Below are 14,910 nucleotides of genomic sequence, written 5' to 3' on the forward strand. Positions count from 1 at the left end.
CCTCGTCCCTCCCCACTCCTCACCCCCGCCAGTCCAGGAACTGGGGATCTGGGGCTGGAGTGGGCCGCCTGGGCCCCCAGCCCGCGGGGCTCACCTTGCGGCCCGCTTCGTTGTTGTGCAGGTTCATGGCGGCCCGGGCATCCTGTCCCGTCTCCAGGGCGTCGACGAATTGCTTGGAAATGGCCTCTCCGAAGCCTACATTGTCACTGCAGCCTCCCCACAGCCAGCCTTGGCCCCCTGGAAAAGAGCAGGGGCGCAAAAGTCACCCCCTGGACGACTGCTTTCTAATGGGCGTGGGGCATCCGGGTTGGGGGGGGGGGCACGTTAGGACTGGGTGATCTGGATTCGTTTGAACCCTAGATGGGGAGGGTGGGGGCTGGATCTGGATTAGTCTGAGCCCGGAACGTGGTTTGGTTCGGTTTGCTGCCTTTGCGCTGCCCCTCCCCCCTCTTAGGCTCAGCCAATCCCTTGCTCATAGCTCCATGACGTAAGTGGTTGCCGGGTGGGTTCCATGACTGCGCCCCCACCGCGGATGGTGCCTGCCACCGCTGGGCATTGTGCACGTGCCTGGTAGGTGATTGAGGGCCGGAGGGGACAGAATGGCACCGAAAAGGTGAGTGAAGACGCACGGACACGGAGGGGAGAGAAGGTTGCGAGTGAAATAACTGACTTGGAATTTGGGAATCGAACCAGAAGGGCACAGGGACAAGTGGCGGCCGAGAGGGGACAGGAGACCAGCGTCAGCGACATGGAAGGAAAACCTCGTCAGAGTCCGGGGAGGTTGGGATCCGCAGGGAGCGGCCAGTGCTTATTTGGTGCAACGAAGGAAACTGCTCGCTCAGGGAGAACATGGGCTCTCGAAGCTACGCGGCGCAGGGTTTGCAGTGAAGGGATGGAGTCCAAACGGGCCCACCCATTTTCCACAGGCTGCTCTGATCAATCGGCAGAAGACTATGACGCCACCAAGCCACCCACCGACACCGCTCCTCACCCAGTTGTCCGTTGCGGGAGTCGTCACAGCCGCAGTTGTCAAAGTCCCCCAGGCTGCAGTTTCGAGTCAGGGTGTACATGACGCCGGCCGAACTGATGGCGTGGACGAATGCTGTCTCCCGATTAGCTGGCAGGAACCCAAAATTGGGGACCATTAGAGGGACAGGTTGCCAGGACAGCCCCAGGACCTGCTGCTATGTTACTGTCGTTGAATCCTGGTGTTACACTCTTTCCTCAGCTCCAACCCTGTTTTCCCCACCTGTGCGAGGACCCGACTTACCTTCTTCCTGGATTTCTGCCAGCTCTGCGACCTGCCCAACTCCTGTGCCCGCCCACCCTGCCCAGTCCCACGACTTATGACCAAGGGGGTGGATTCTTGTGGATGCTCATAGCTGTAAAAGGTGGAGGTGGGAAAAAGGCTGAGGAAGAAGTGGGGACAGAGATGAATGTGAGGGTCGGACTGTAAAGCAGCCAGTCCCCTTGGCCTGCTGGGACACAGACGCCTCAGTCCTGAACAGAACCACACCTTATCTTCTCATAGGAACTCGGTGGCCACGTGTCCTGGTAGCCCAGTACCTCCCTTGGGAGGCTGCTGAAGATTGGGAGAAGGGGCCAGGAGCACAGGGAATACTGGCCTCACCCATCTCCTACTCTTATGTATATGATAAGGAAGCATCTTAGCCAACGGAGAGCTAAGGATGGTTTAGGTTTAGGAGTGAGGCAAGGCCCATTGGTTAACCATGGAAGGTGTTGGGGAGCAAAGAAGAAGAAAAGGGCAAAAATAGGCAGGAGCAAGGAGCTGGAGAAAGAAGAGAGATGACACCCAAGAGAAAGTGGCCCTGAGAGAAGAGACCAGGCGAGCAATCCGGGCATCAAGGCAGCAGCGGTCGTCCCTGGAGAGCGGGGCTCTAACCTGTGGCCAGGGGGGTCCAGGGAGCTGTGGCTGAGGCTTTCCTTACCACTTCGAAGCCCACCATGGCTGGACAGCTGCAGGGCTCTCTCGGGGCAGTTCCAGCGGTCCCATGCAAACTGGTATTTGCATTCTTCAATACCACTCTGGGCACCAGCTGCCACACTGCTAGAGTAGATCAAGTAAGCCTGGAGCAGTAGGGGTATCAGAGATCAGAGGACAGCAGCTGAACTTGGGAGGCACCATGTGTTCGAAAGCCCCGCTCTGCCCCGCTCTGCCCCCGAACAACGACAGAGTAGACCGCTTCCATAGCCTTTCTCATTTAACATGACCAACATGTACTGTCTCATAACAAATGCGATGAGCACTAGCTGAAGTGAAGCAATCGATCTAAGTTCCCACAGCAAGCAAATGGCACAAGTCCGGACCGAGAAGAGCCATGTGATCAGACTCTCGAGCCCTAACACTGTATTACCTCTCCAAAATGAACCGACATCACCCAGCCCATGGGATTCCCGCCATTCCCATCCCACTGCTATCTTAGAGTAGCATCTTTTTGGACCTAGAAAGGACCTTAGAGGTCGGTTTAAAGATGGGAAGCTAACTGCACTGAGAAGGATGTGTGGCTTTGCAGCCTGACACCCGTGAAAGGCTGTTGACTTCTGGCTCTGAAAGTTCCAGCCATAAATGTCAGATTCTGTCCTCCTTAGTACTTGTCTTGGCTTTGACCCTCAATGGCTTGAGGTGTATCCCTAACCCTTTTGGTGCCATGTTTTTTTATGTGTAAATCGGTAATACTATATGCAATATGTGCTAGCACAATAAAGACTGGATACAATGAAAAATATGTAAGCTTCAGTCAACAAACTAAAATTAGTGAAATCCAAAGGAATCAAAGGATTACTATCATTATCATTACCTTTGGACCAGTCATCAGGAAATTGTTCACTGACCTAGAAAAGAGACAAAATGGCATGTAAAGGAAGAGACATGAAGGCATTTCTGTTTCTAATCATTGTAAGCATTACTTGAGGCAAATTTAACTGATAGGTAGAAATGAACAATGATTTTGCAAAGGAACGATTATGCACAACTAGTCTACTAAAGGTGATTTATTTAGTTTAAAAAAAAGATGTGGAAAAGAGCTAGTAGTATGATTTCTTTAGAACCTTAAAGTCAGTTACAATTTTGAATATCATACAAATTGGGAGGAAGATTTGGTCATTATTTGGCCCTGGGTGAGTCAAGAGCTAACATTAATTCACTACTGTGTCCCAGACATCTGCAGCTCTTCATTCACATGCTGTTCTAGTTAAGTCTTAATTGTCTAGGGCTCTATGATGTCTAATTTACAAATACCGAACAAGTCATATTGACCAAGGTCATCTAGCTGATCAGTGATTGAAGCGAGTTTTGAATCGGGCTGACCTGACTTTACATACACACCTCCAGGATCGCTGGTTCCCTGTCAAGGAGAGGTGGTGGTGTTAGCATCCATCTGATGGAGTCCAATTCATAGCAACCCCATGAGTGCTCCTGGAAGCAGCAGTCAGGAGATCAAGAGATGTGTTGCATTCGGCAAATCTGCTGCACAAGACCTCTTTAGAGTATTTGGAGGACTTACGTGTGCCTGACTCAAGCCATGGTACTTTCCATTGCCTTAGGTGCATGTGAAAGTTGGACACTGAATAAGGACGACTGAAGGAGAATGGATGCGTTTGAATTGTGGCGCAGAGAAGAGTATTGAAAGCACCATGGACTACTGAAATGAAAGACCAATCTGTCTGGGAAGAAGCATGGCCAGAGAGCTCCTTAGAGGCAAGGATGGCAAGACTTGGTCTTACATACTTTGGCCATGTTGTCAGGAGAGACCAGTCCCTGGCGAAGGCCATCCTGCCCGGTAAAGTGGAGGAGCAGTGGAAAAGAGAAAGGCCTTCAACGAGATGGCTTGACACAGTGGCTGCAACAATCAGAGGGCTCAGGTGTGGGGATGATTGTGAAGACGGCACAGAGTTTCATTCTGTTGTGCATAGGGTCACTGTAGGTCGAAACCAACTTGATGGCACCTCACAGCACCCCCACCAACCACGAGTGCAGGGCAGAACTGCTCCATAAGGTTTCCCAGGCGGGGATCTTTCAGAAGCTGATGGTCAGCTCTGTCTACTCAGATGCCCCTGGGTGAGCTTGGACCATCAATCGTATGGCTAAGTAGTCAAGTGCTTCACTGTTGGTGCCACTCAATGAATTGTAAGGATTGGTAAACGATAGACGATTTCTACAGGGACAGAATTAAATTCCCCAAATAAATCATCTGACTTTGGAAAATCATTTGACAGTTTCTTTGAGAACTACACGTGGGCTTGCCATACTAACCCAGAAATGGTACCCTTGGGCATTGATCCCAGAGAATTTCAGACGTGCTCTAACTGAAGAAGGTGCATTTACGTATGCAGCTCCTATCAGCATTCTTTATAGTAACCCAAATCCGACCCCAGCCACAGGCCTCTCCAGGGATGCGTGATTAGACAAACCGTGGTACATGCAGACCACGGAATGCACCTCAGCAACTGAGAGCTTCCCGCAGGCTAAGACTAGAGTTACAGCCGGACAACAGACCCATGGAGTAAGTTGTGTCGTTACCCTCCAAATTCTTGGCAGATGTGTTTGAAACATACCCACATGTTTTCCTTAGATCCCAAGTAGCTCTTATGAAGAAAAGAGTATGTGTCCTTGTAGTAAACACTAAAGGAGGCGGAGCTGTCCCTGATGAATATGCTTTCGGGGTCACTGTCATATGGATTACAGAAGGAATATGAGTGGGTTACGCATTGGGCTACTAACCACCAGCCCCTCTGCGGGAGAAGGAACAGGCTTTCTACTTGCGTAAAGAGTGACAGTCTTAGAAGCCCACAGGGGTGGTTCTACCCTGTCCTATAGGGCTGCTATGGGTCAGAATTGACTCAAAGGCAGTGAGTGTGGTTTGGTTTTATATGGGGACCTTGGTGTTGTAGTGGGTTACGTGTTGGGCTGCAGTCACAACCCACTAGTTACTCCCTGGAAGAAAGATTAGACATGGCTCCCAGAAAGATTTACAGCCTCAGAAACTAAAAGAGGCAGTTCTACTCCATCCTGTAGGGTTACTATGAGGCAGAATGACTCGCTTGGTAAGGTGGTGATGTTGAAAAGGTGCAAAAAATAAAAAGAAGGGGGTGTGTGGATTTAAGAGTTTGGATGTATGCCTTCTAGGGACAGTCATGTGATTAAAAGAAAGTGAAACCGTGGGAGAGAAAAATCTAACAGAGGGAACAACTCCACAGAGTAAGGCACAGTCAGCAGACCCCTCGATGGGGGAACAGTCTTCCCGTTCCCAGAAGGTTGCTGGTGATACGGCCTAGATTGAGTGCTAGTCAAAGATGGGCCCTTCCTGGACCCTCCCACCTATTCTTAGACCTTTTATTGAACTCCAGACCTGCATAGGCAGCTACCTTCTTGACATCTCTACTTCAGGTTTATGATTGCTATGTGCCGACTCAGAAATCCTACGGAGGACAGAGGAAACACTGCCCAGTCCTGCACCCTCCGTGTTGAATAGTGCTACTGAAATGAGCTAAATATGGACTCTGTGTATTGGCCCAGGATGTTATTTTTTTTTAATTTTTAAAAATCATTTTATTGGGGCTCATACAATTCATCACAATCCATACATACATCAATTGTGTAAAGCACACTTATACATTTGTTGCTCTCATCATTCTCAAAATTCACTTTCCTCTTGGGTTCCTGGAATTAGTTCCTCATTTTCCATTTTTCCCTCCCACTCCCTCCCCGCTCCCCCCTCCCTCATGAACCCTTAATACTTTATAAATTATTATTATATCTTATCTTACACTGCCCGGCGTCTCCCTTCACCCACCCTTCTGTTGTCCATTCCCCAGAGAGGAGGTTATATGTAGATCCTTGTGATCGATTGCTCCTTTCTAACCCCCTTCCCTCCCGGTATTTTTTTTACAACAGACGGAAGCCTGCTAGCTCAGAAGCCCACTGCTGCCAAGTTTAATATAGCCCAAGCAGATTTTTATCATTTCGAGCCCCCCACCCTGGTTTGTGTGCCCCTGACACTGCCCTGACTACTGCCACAGAAAAGATCAATCCTCTATTTATAAAGACTCTAAGCTGCTGCTGTCCCCAGAGGTCTCTGACTCAGAGAGCGACTCCCGATCTTGCCCCTGAGGGACATTAACTAGACAAGTAGACATCCCCTCATGCGTCCCCTTTTCCTTTTAGGAACACCTTGGCCCCCTCCCCTGATGGAGAGCTACAGTGTGACTTGCCTTTGGAGAGTGTCCTGCTATGGGGCACTGCATGCAAACCTCTTAAGGCATCAGCCCCCACAAATAGCTTGTTGTGCAGCCCAGCTATCTCATGCGCATGTCTTTTTTTTTTTAACCAGCACTAACACGGGCTTGAACTCACTACAAATCGGCCTGGCCAACTCAGGATGTCCAAAACAGAACTGCTTTACAGAACCGGTTTATTGGCATAGAATTCGCCTAGCATACAATTCAATTGTTCAGTCATATTACGATGAGATGTACAATCATCCATTTTAGAACATTTCTTCTTTCCCAAACTCATTATTCTCAGCTCCTCCTTCCAAAGGGAACGCTCCTGCTTCTCCACCATTCTTCCCCATCTAGTTAAAACACAGTTCTCCTTCCCAGGTGCTCCAACAGAGAAACTCAGAGTCATCTTTGATGCCTCGCTTTCGCTTTCGCTCGTCCTATATCTTATCTGTCAGAATAAATTCAGAATCAGACTACTTCTCAACACTGTGCAGTGACCCCAGTCTAAGCTATTATCTTTGCTCACCTGGGTTATTTGAAATGAAAGCGCTGCAGTGAGAAAACGTTGAGAAGAAAATGTGTGTAAATCTGTGTGATCGCCTTGTCAGTGGGCTCTGAGCGAGGACACTGAAAGCAGAAGCAACGGAAAGCAAAACGAAATTGGACATCAGCAACATCCAAAACAGCTGTGCTTCCCAGAACACCACCAAGAAAGCGAGAAGACGAGTCACAGAACTGGAGAATTACTGGCAAATCATATCCAATAAGAGACTTGAATCCAGGAACTATAAGGAGAACTTGCAACTCAATAATAAAAGGGCAGATAACCCAATTAAAGAATAGACAATGGGTCCAAACAGATATATAAGATATACAAGATGGCCAAGCAGCACATGAAGAGATGCTAAGTATTATTCATCATCAGGAATCTTCAGATGGAAAGCACGACGCACCACTTAACACTGACCGGATGCTGAGGGCAGGGGAAGACCATGGTGAGTGTTGGTGAGGATGCAGAGAAATTGGAATCCTCGTAATTTTTGGCAAAATTGTTGTGATAGGTTTACGGTGCCAACCTGGCCAAAAAGAACATGGGGGATTAATACAGTCGCAGTTTGACTGAAGGGCAAAGAGATAAATGGCTTGGTGAGCCCCGCCTCTCTCTCTCTCTCTCTCTCTCTTGCTCTCTGGTGATTGGACCAGTGTGCAGCTGCCTTAGCTAGTTCTCTGCCTCAACTTGCGAGCTACACACCTGTGGGGACCATGGACCATGTCGCTAGAGCATGCGGTTCCTTTGAGCCTGCTTAATCACACCGCTGGTGTATACATTGCTTGAGCTTGGGACTGTTGGATCCTGTCATCTGGCTGACTGTTGGTGACCTGCCCTGCTGTTTGCTGCCCCTGGGCAGAGACTGCCTGCATTGCTCTACAGAAGACTCAGCTGTCTGCTTCCTTGACCTTGGATTGCGCAGCTCTTGTGAGTTGAACTGAGCCCTCACTGTGTGGACTAATTAGCTGTTACATTCCTTCGTGCTGTATCTATCTATCCATATCCATAGGGATAGATATATAAAATCATGAATGTCCTGGCTTTGTTGCTCTAGAGATCCTAACACATTGTAAAATGATGCAACTACTTTAGAAAATGGTTTATTCCTTCCCTCAAAAGATTAGATACAGCGTAGCCATATGACCAAGCAATTCCAGTCTCAGGAACTGAAAACTTTTTGGACATAGTCCATGCAAAATTCATATAAAAGTGTCCGTAGAGGCATTATTCACATTAGCCAACATGTGGAGACAACCTACTGTGTACCAACTGATGAATGGATAAGCAAAAGGTGATATATTCATAAATGGTAAATTCTTCAGCCATTAAATAGGAATGAAGTACTAATACATGTTACAACATGGATAAACCTTGGGAACATTATTCTATAAGCCAGACCCCAAAGATCACATCCTGGATTGATTCCATCTATATAAAATGTTCAAAATAGGCAAGTCCACAGAAATCAAAAGTAGAAACGGGCTGAGAAGTGGAGCGGGACTACTAATGGGCTGGAAGCTTCATTTTGGTGCTTCTATGAAAGGGCTCTGAAATTGATTGTGAGGATGGTTGCACGTGCCTGTGGTTATACGAAAAGCCATTGAATTGTACCCTTTAAGGATGAGTCTAATGATAGGCGAATTAGATAAAAATAAAACTGTTGTTAAAAATCTTAATTATCCTTGACTATCTAGTTCAGAAGCCACAAACAAAGGTATTCATTCCTTCTTTGAACCTGAGATTCTGCCCTTCACCGCCCCTCCCCACCCCGCATAGCTAACTTTCCCTTAGACTGGAGGATAAATAGGAACAGTCTCAATTATTTTTGTGTCCCCCTCCAGCTCCTAGTCTGGTCCCTTGAACCTCCGAGACACTCTATAAAATGTATGGAATGAGGGCAGTCTGGGGAAAAGGGAGGATCTTGAGGTGTGACATGAAATTTGAGAGCAGGACTTAATGAAAAACAGCTCTGAGGGGCAGGCTGGAAGGAGAAGAACTGCCAGCCAAGCCAGTGCTCCTGCTAATTCCCCCGCACTGCGAGCAGATGACCACGTTACGTGTGCAAATGCCCGTGGACGAGAGCACCGACGAGTGCGGAGCATATGCACACAGAGGGAGTGTGATAACCAAACCTTTTAGCAACGTCAATCTGACACGTTTGATGCTATGCATAATTGTTATTGTGCTTCGTTGTAATTAGGCATAAGTGGTGAGCAGTTTACATAAATAACTATAGTTAGTTTTGCTTTAACACTGCCAAATAAAGATTCTATCACTGTTTCTTCTCCCTTTGTTAGTCGCCTAGTTTACACGGATCTACTGATACCGTATAACATGCAATCCTCACACAATAACAGATAACACGTATTGTGTATGCCAGGGACTCTTCTAAATGCTTTGCCTGTATTTTTCCTAATTAGAAACACAAACATAACAACTCCATGAAGTACTGTGCTACTTCCGTTCACGCACATAAACTACTAGGGGCTTGCCATGTTTTTAGCTCAGATAATTATCTCACCACCTTACAGATACAGTGATCTCAAGAGAGTGATTATCTGGAGTCACAGCTAGTTAAATGGCCCAACCAGCTTTTGAACTGAGGCAGTCTGAGTCTAGAGCCTATATGGGGAGGGGGGTGGAGTTCAAAAAAATTCTTGGGGAAATCTCACTATCTTTTAATTCCATTTTCCATGAACTTTTTGCAACCCCCTTGTGCTCCTCAATTGTCATGCTTTGCAACTCCTGTTTTCCTTGCTCTGACTCACCGGCTAACCAGGACTCCGGACCCTTGAAGAGTTCTCCATAAGTACTCCTGGGAAGTCTCCGTGGGGCTTACACACACCCACAAGTCCGCCTAGGTGGCTACTACACGGTCGCTGCCAAGTTTTTAAAAACATGAACTTTTATTGATATATAATGCACATATCATACCATTCAATGGTTTAAACATATTAAAGAGAGTTTCACCATCATCACCACAGTCAACCTTAGGACATTTTTTCATTCTTACACTCATTATTATTACTTCTCCATCTCCCCCAGCCGCCCTGCCATAACCCTAAGACACTATTAATCAAGTTACTGTTTCTCTAGATTTACCTAGCTTAGATTTCATGTCAAGAAAAACATACACCCCCCAAAAGGTCTCCCAAGAAAGACAAAATAAAACACTTAAAGACCTCAGTCCAAAAGAAAGCATACAATAAAAAGAACTAGGACAAATTTAAAGTGGATCAAAGAGGAGAAACATGATGAAGTGTTGAATGTAGCCTAAGGACGCCTTCATTAATCCACTTTCCAGTGTACTGGGTTCTGAAGGCTAGTCATGTCCCTGGCCAGTGGTAGAGGAGATTCTCAGGAGGCTTAATCCGTGTGGGGCCTCTGCGGATGGATTTCAGGTTTTCACCCTCATTGATAGCCTTCTGCAAATTGGGTGTTCACAATTTAAACTCTGATACCATTCCCTCTTCTGTATTCGAATTTTATGACACACACACAGGCTGGTGTGCTTCGTCCACGTGGACTTAGCTGACAACTCACTTAGATAGTTTCTTACTTTAAGGAAAATCTATAAAATCACAGACACTATTCTTTCTGGGAGCTAGACACCACCTAATTTCTTCCCCACACTGTGCGATAGCACCCAGTGATCCCCTCGTGAGGGCAAGGCTCAAGGAGGGCTGTGTATTAAGAACGAGTTGTTCTTAGATTAGGGTTTATAATGAACTTTGAACTCAAAATCCATTTGTATAGCTGCAGCTTATATATGCCCCTGATCCACTTTAGAGATATCAGTATGATTTTGATGGGGAATCTTATAAATAATCCTCATGGGGCATATGGTCATTCTATCGATAGTATCATTCATTTCTGCTGCATTTTTCTTCTCCCGTGGTTCCGATCTTCCTCCAGGCCCATCAGGAACCATGAATGCCAGGCACGTGGGTGATCAGTACCGTGCGGTCGATTCCGACTCATAGAGCCCCATGCACAGGAGAAGGACACACCCCCGGCGCCGAGCCTTGCTCGCGGCTGTCCTGAGGTTTGCCTTGCTTTCAGCTACTCGGGAAGCTCTTGCAGCCATAGTCTGTTTTGTCACAATTCCCTCTATTCTAAGGACACCCCCTCTGGAGCTACTCACAGTGGGCTCCCCAAAAGCGAGGACAAATGTCTTTTCACCCTCCTGAGAGTCTGATGCTGCCCCTTGGATATCAAAGCTATTTGTATACAAGGATTTGATAGAGTTTAAGTAAAATCGTTCTGTCCGTTTGTACTTATAGCACCGCCTTCCGCTAACCCTCCAATGCCCTCACTGGACACCAGGCAGCTAATAAATTCAGGTGACAACCTTCATTGCTGGGTCTTCTCAGTTCTCTTCCTTGAGAGCCAATGACCCCCAGGAGACTCTATTGTCCTTTATTTCGATAGACCCCTGGATCGACTAATTATCATGCCCAGGCACACTGACTGGACTTAGCTGGGAGCCTTTTCAAAGGGTGGCATCCTTGCATAGAAAAGGACCACCCAGAACGTTTCAAGATTTCCACTGGTGTTGACACCTACCTGGGCTCAGCCTTTTGGGACTCTGGCTTCTGCCCATCCAGGAGCAATGTGCCTTAGCCTTGACCCCCGTGGCCATATTGGCACCTCTCCTGAACCTCTTCCGCCCCTCTAACAGCCCTCTGGAGAACGAGTGCTGATGCTTCTGCTGATCCGGCGCCGTCTGACTCAGGATGGCTCTGAATCACTTTGGGAACTGGGCGTTTCTGTTGGCTCAAAAGCAAATGCGCAGGGACGAAGATCTAGCCAGAAGTGCGGGAGGATTCCTTAAGCAGACTGTACTTGAAGCTTGACCTCAGCCTCAGTTCCCAGATACCAGAAAAGGATGGCTTTGGTGAGAATCTCGCCCACAGATCTGTGGAGGTCATGGGCACCAGCCATGCCTGGCTCGGACAGGACTGGCTTCTCTCCCGACCCAGTTCCTATCTCCTCATGCCTGTGTTGTTTCTGTTCTTGTAGTGTGTGTCTAAGGCCCTGCTGTGTGCTCTGTATGACCCATTATCCCTGGGACTGTTGCCGCCCACAGAGACATGGGTCGTTCGTACCCTGGAGGCTGGGAGTAGCCTCTAAAGGAGAATCCCATGGAGGACTTCCTGTCCTTGTCTCACCGCTTCTGTGCTCTGAGGACCATCTTGCTTCCTTGGCAGCATTTGGCATTTGGCACCATACAGCGAGAATCTAAACCTCTTTGAACCGCGGCACTCTCGCTTCTCCAGTGCCCACCGCTTCCAGCATGATGCCATTTCTCACAGAGGCGGGGTTACCTGCTGAATCGCCATCGTCAACCTGATGACTGATTAAGAAAAAAAAAGAGTTGTCCCCCTGCCCCCCACACCCCTCAGGAAGCTGGACCTGGAGAGGAGGAGCTTTGGATTAAGCCACATACAAATGCCACACCCTCTCTTTTAGCTCATCAAAAGTCTCTTAGTTTCTTAGTGCTGCTGAAACAGCCACGGCCCTGGTTTTAAAGAAGAGAAACGCATTTCCCCACCGCATAAGGGGGTTGCGAGTCAGGGGGCAGAGCACTGGGTCCAAGGGAAGAGGCCGTTTCTTGGGGGAAGAGCTCTTTCCCTTCTACTCACCAGGCCTTGACAAGCTCCCCCATGGAGGGGTGGGGTACACCCCCATGGCTTCTCTGTGCTGGTTCTGCTCTGTTTATGTCTCCAAAGTGAGTGAATTTAGATACCCCTACACTGATACCAACTCAGGAACACAACCCCGACAAGGCTGTCCTACAGTCTGATTCCATCCCAGGTGTCGGGCTCAGCACATCAGCACAGGATCTGTGGGGCCATCAGGTTTCCAGCTCTCCGTTGTGTTGATTTATGTCCATTTTTTAAAAAACCTAACATGTATTATGCATAGATTTGTACAGCCTAATTTTCAAAGCACCTCTTCGCCCGATGCCATCTGATGATGCTTATTATCTCAGGCATTTCACAGAAAATTACACGGCCCGGTCTTCTGTTTGGTTAGGCCTCAGAAGGGGTTAAGCTACTCTCCAGTTATTTCCCATCATCCAGCTGTCCTTCTTTGGGGTGGTCCTCCAACCCCAAGGCTTCCTGGTGGCTCAGGGTGTGACAGCTCCCAGCAAGGTGACCACCTGGAGAGCTCTGTGTGGTACTTTACCCTGTCCTGGTGGGACGCTTAGAGTGGCGCTTAACGCAACAGCAATGGGTCTTTAAACCAGGCTAGCAAGGAGGGGATCGGTGCCAGCGTACACAGCCTTGTACAGCGAGCATGTGCGCAGCCAGGGCGAGAACACGTGTCTGAGTCAGATCTATGGACAGCCCAAGGCACAGCCGGGCACGGCACGAGCCATGCTAAGCACCACATCAGTTCAGATTCTGTCTGGCTCTCCTTTGGTAGGACTAGGATCTTATTACAGGCTGTTTGCACGCTGGACTTCCTCTGCTCTTAGGAGGAGAGACCTAGCCCAGGTTTAGGCATCAAGCTTCTTCTGGTCAACCCCACTAGTTTGCCAGGGGTGCCTGAGAGCCTGGAGTCAGGGTTCTCCTTCTTCCTCCCCACACATCATTTCTAAAAAGCGGAGGCTTCCCTTAAGCCTTAAACCCAAATTATCCCTTGAAGTCTTCTTCATTCAAGCAATAATTCAGCTTAACTGGTAAAATGCCTGCTTTGAACATGGTTCTCTTTTCCAGAATGATCTATCCTGGAATCGAACTGACAACAACAGCTCTGTGGTTGGGGTCGGTGGCTCAGGAGGCAGGGAAGGTTCCTTACTGGGGGTGAGTGTTGGGGTGGGGGGGCAAGAACGATTTGAACAAGGAGGTGGAGATTGGGTCGCGCAGCTCGAAGAATGGCAGCAGTATCACTGACTGGCCCAAGGAGAACTCAGATTTGAACTGTGCATCATTCCAGCCATAACCAGACGAGATTAGTAAAAAGAAGCAAACGTGGTTCCCGCCCCCAACTGCCCCCCCCCATCTCTTCCTTTGTTTTGCTCCTCTTCATGTTCCTGAGACATCTTCGAGGGCCATGGGCAAGTTCTCCTGAACCTTTCACTCAGTCACCTGTCGTCTGTGAAACGCGCTTTGGACTCTGCCTGGTCCTGGTTTCCGTGGAAGAGCCCATTGTGCAATGCCTGCCATCGGAGCAACAGAGGAAGGCCCATCAGATCCAGGAGAAGGATGGGGGATGTGTGGCCGATCGCCTCCACGGACAACTGTCTCTGTGGTCACCAGACCAGAAGACCCGGATGGCGCATGGCTACCGTGACTGAGCATGCTGATAGAAGAGTCTATGGAGGAACCCGATGAAAAGGAGACTCATGAACAACTGCATTTCAAATTCCCACCGACTATAGACTTTCTGGACTCACGGAGCCTGAATGAATCCCTGAAACTATTTTCCTGAGATAATCCTTAAATCTTATACCAAAAAGGTTGGTTTTCTTTTTTCCCCAAATGCCTGCCTTGAGTATTAAGCTTTTCAAGATCTATTTATTTTGGATCAAACTGAGAATAACAACTTGAAAGATTAGATAGGAACCCAACCACGAAAAGAAACCAAACTTGACCAATGGGTCCCCAAGGTGAAGGGGAAAGAGTCGATGTAGAGGGGCATTGAGTTTATGTCAGTGGTGGCAGAATCATTTGTCAAAGGATAGAAACAGTGGCTGGACAGCGTGAAGAGTATCATCGAGGCCACTGAATTATACAAGTGGAATTAGAAAAAAAAATCCGTTGGGTCATGAGACTCCAGATGTCCGCTTCAGGAGCTGCAGCCTGGTTACTGTACCTTGGGGGGATGGCCGGGAGGGAGAAGTAGTGGCTCCGCGTGGATGACATCCCTATCTGGGACCTTCCAGGGCAAAGGAAGTAGCAAGGTTCGGGAGGGTTCTAGATGAACAGAGGTGCGTGGAGCTGGCACTAGGAGGGACTCGGGGAAGCAATGTGCCCTGGGAAAGTGAGCTTCTGCCAGGTCTGTTCCCCCACAAAAGTCAAGAGACACCTTTTGTGGGGGAGAGCTCAAAGACAGCTCCTTTGGAGCGTCCTTGCTACTCTCTCACTCCTTCACAACGCACAAATCAC

General features: G+C 48.3%; 1 protein-coding gene across 1 annotated transcript in view; it reads right to left on the reverse strand.

Annotated features, from left to right (window-relative positions):
- Positions 1 to 14,910, reverse strand: part of WNT8B (Wnt family member 8B) — a 25,743-nt gene that overhangs the window by 677 nt on the left and 10,156 nt on the right. Inside the window, exons 2-5 of the mRNA XM_004700993.3 lie at positions 2,820 to 2,853; positions 1,950 to 2,088; positions 992 to 1,117; positions 95 to 237 (exon numbers count right to left, since the gene is read on the reverse strand). Of these exons, the coding sequence (XP_004701050.3) occupies positions 95 to 237; positions 992 to 1,117; positions 1,950 to 2,088; positions 2,820 to 2,853 (442 nt within the window). The remainder of the gene's footprint in view (positions 1 to 94; positions 238 to 991; positions 1,118 to 1,949; positions 2,089 to 2,819; positions 2,854 to 14,910) is intronic.

The sequence above is a fragment of the Echinops telfairi genome, unplaced genomic scaffold (assembly GCF_000313985.2).
Source record: "Echinops telfairi isolate 266 unplaced genomic scaffold, ASM31398v2 ScPeMD7_70;HRSCAF=299, whole genome shotgun sequence".
NCBI lineage: Eukaryota > Metazoa > Chordata > Mammalia > Afrosoricida > Tenrecidae > Echinops > Echinops telfairi.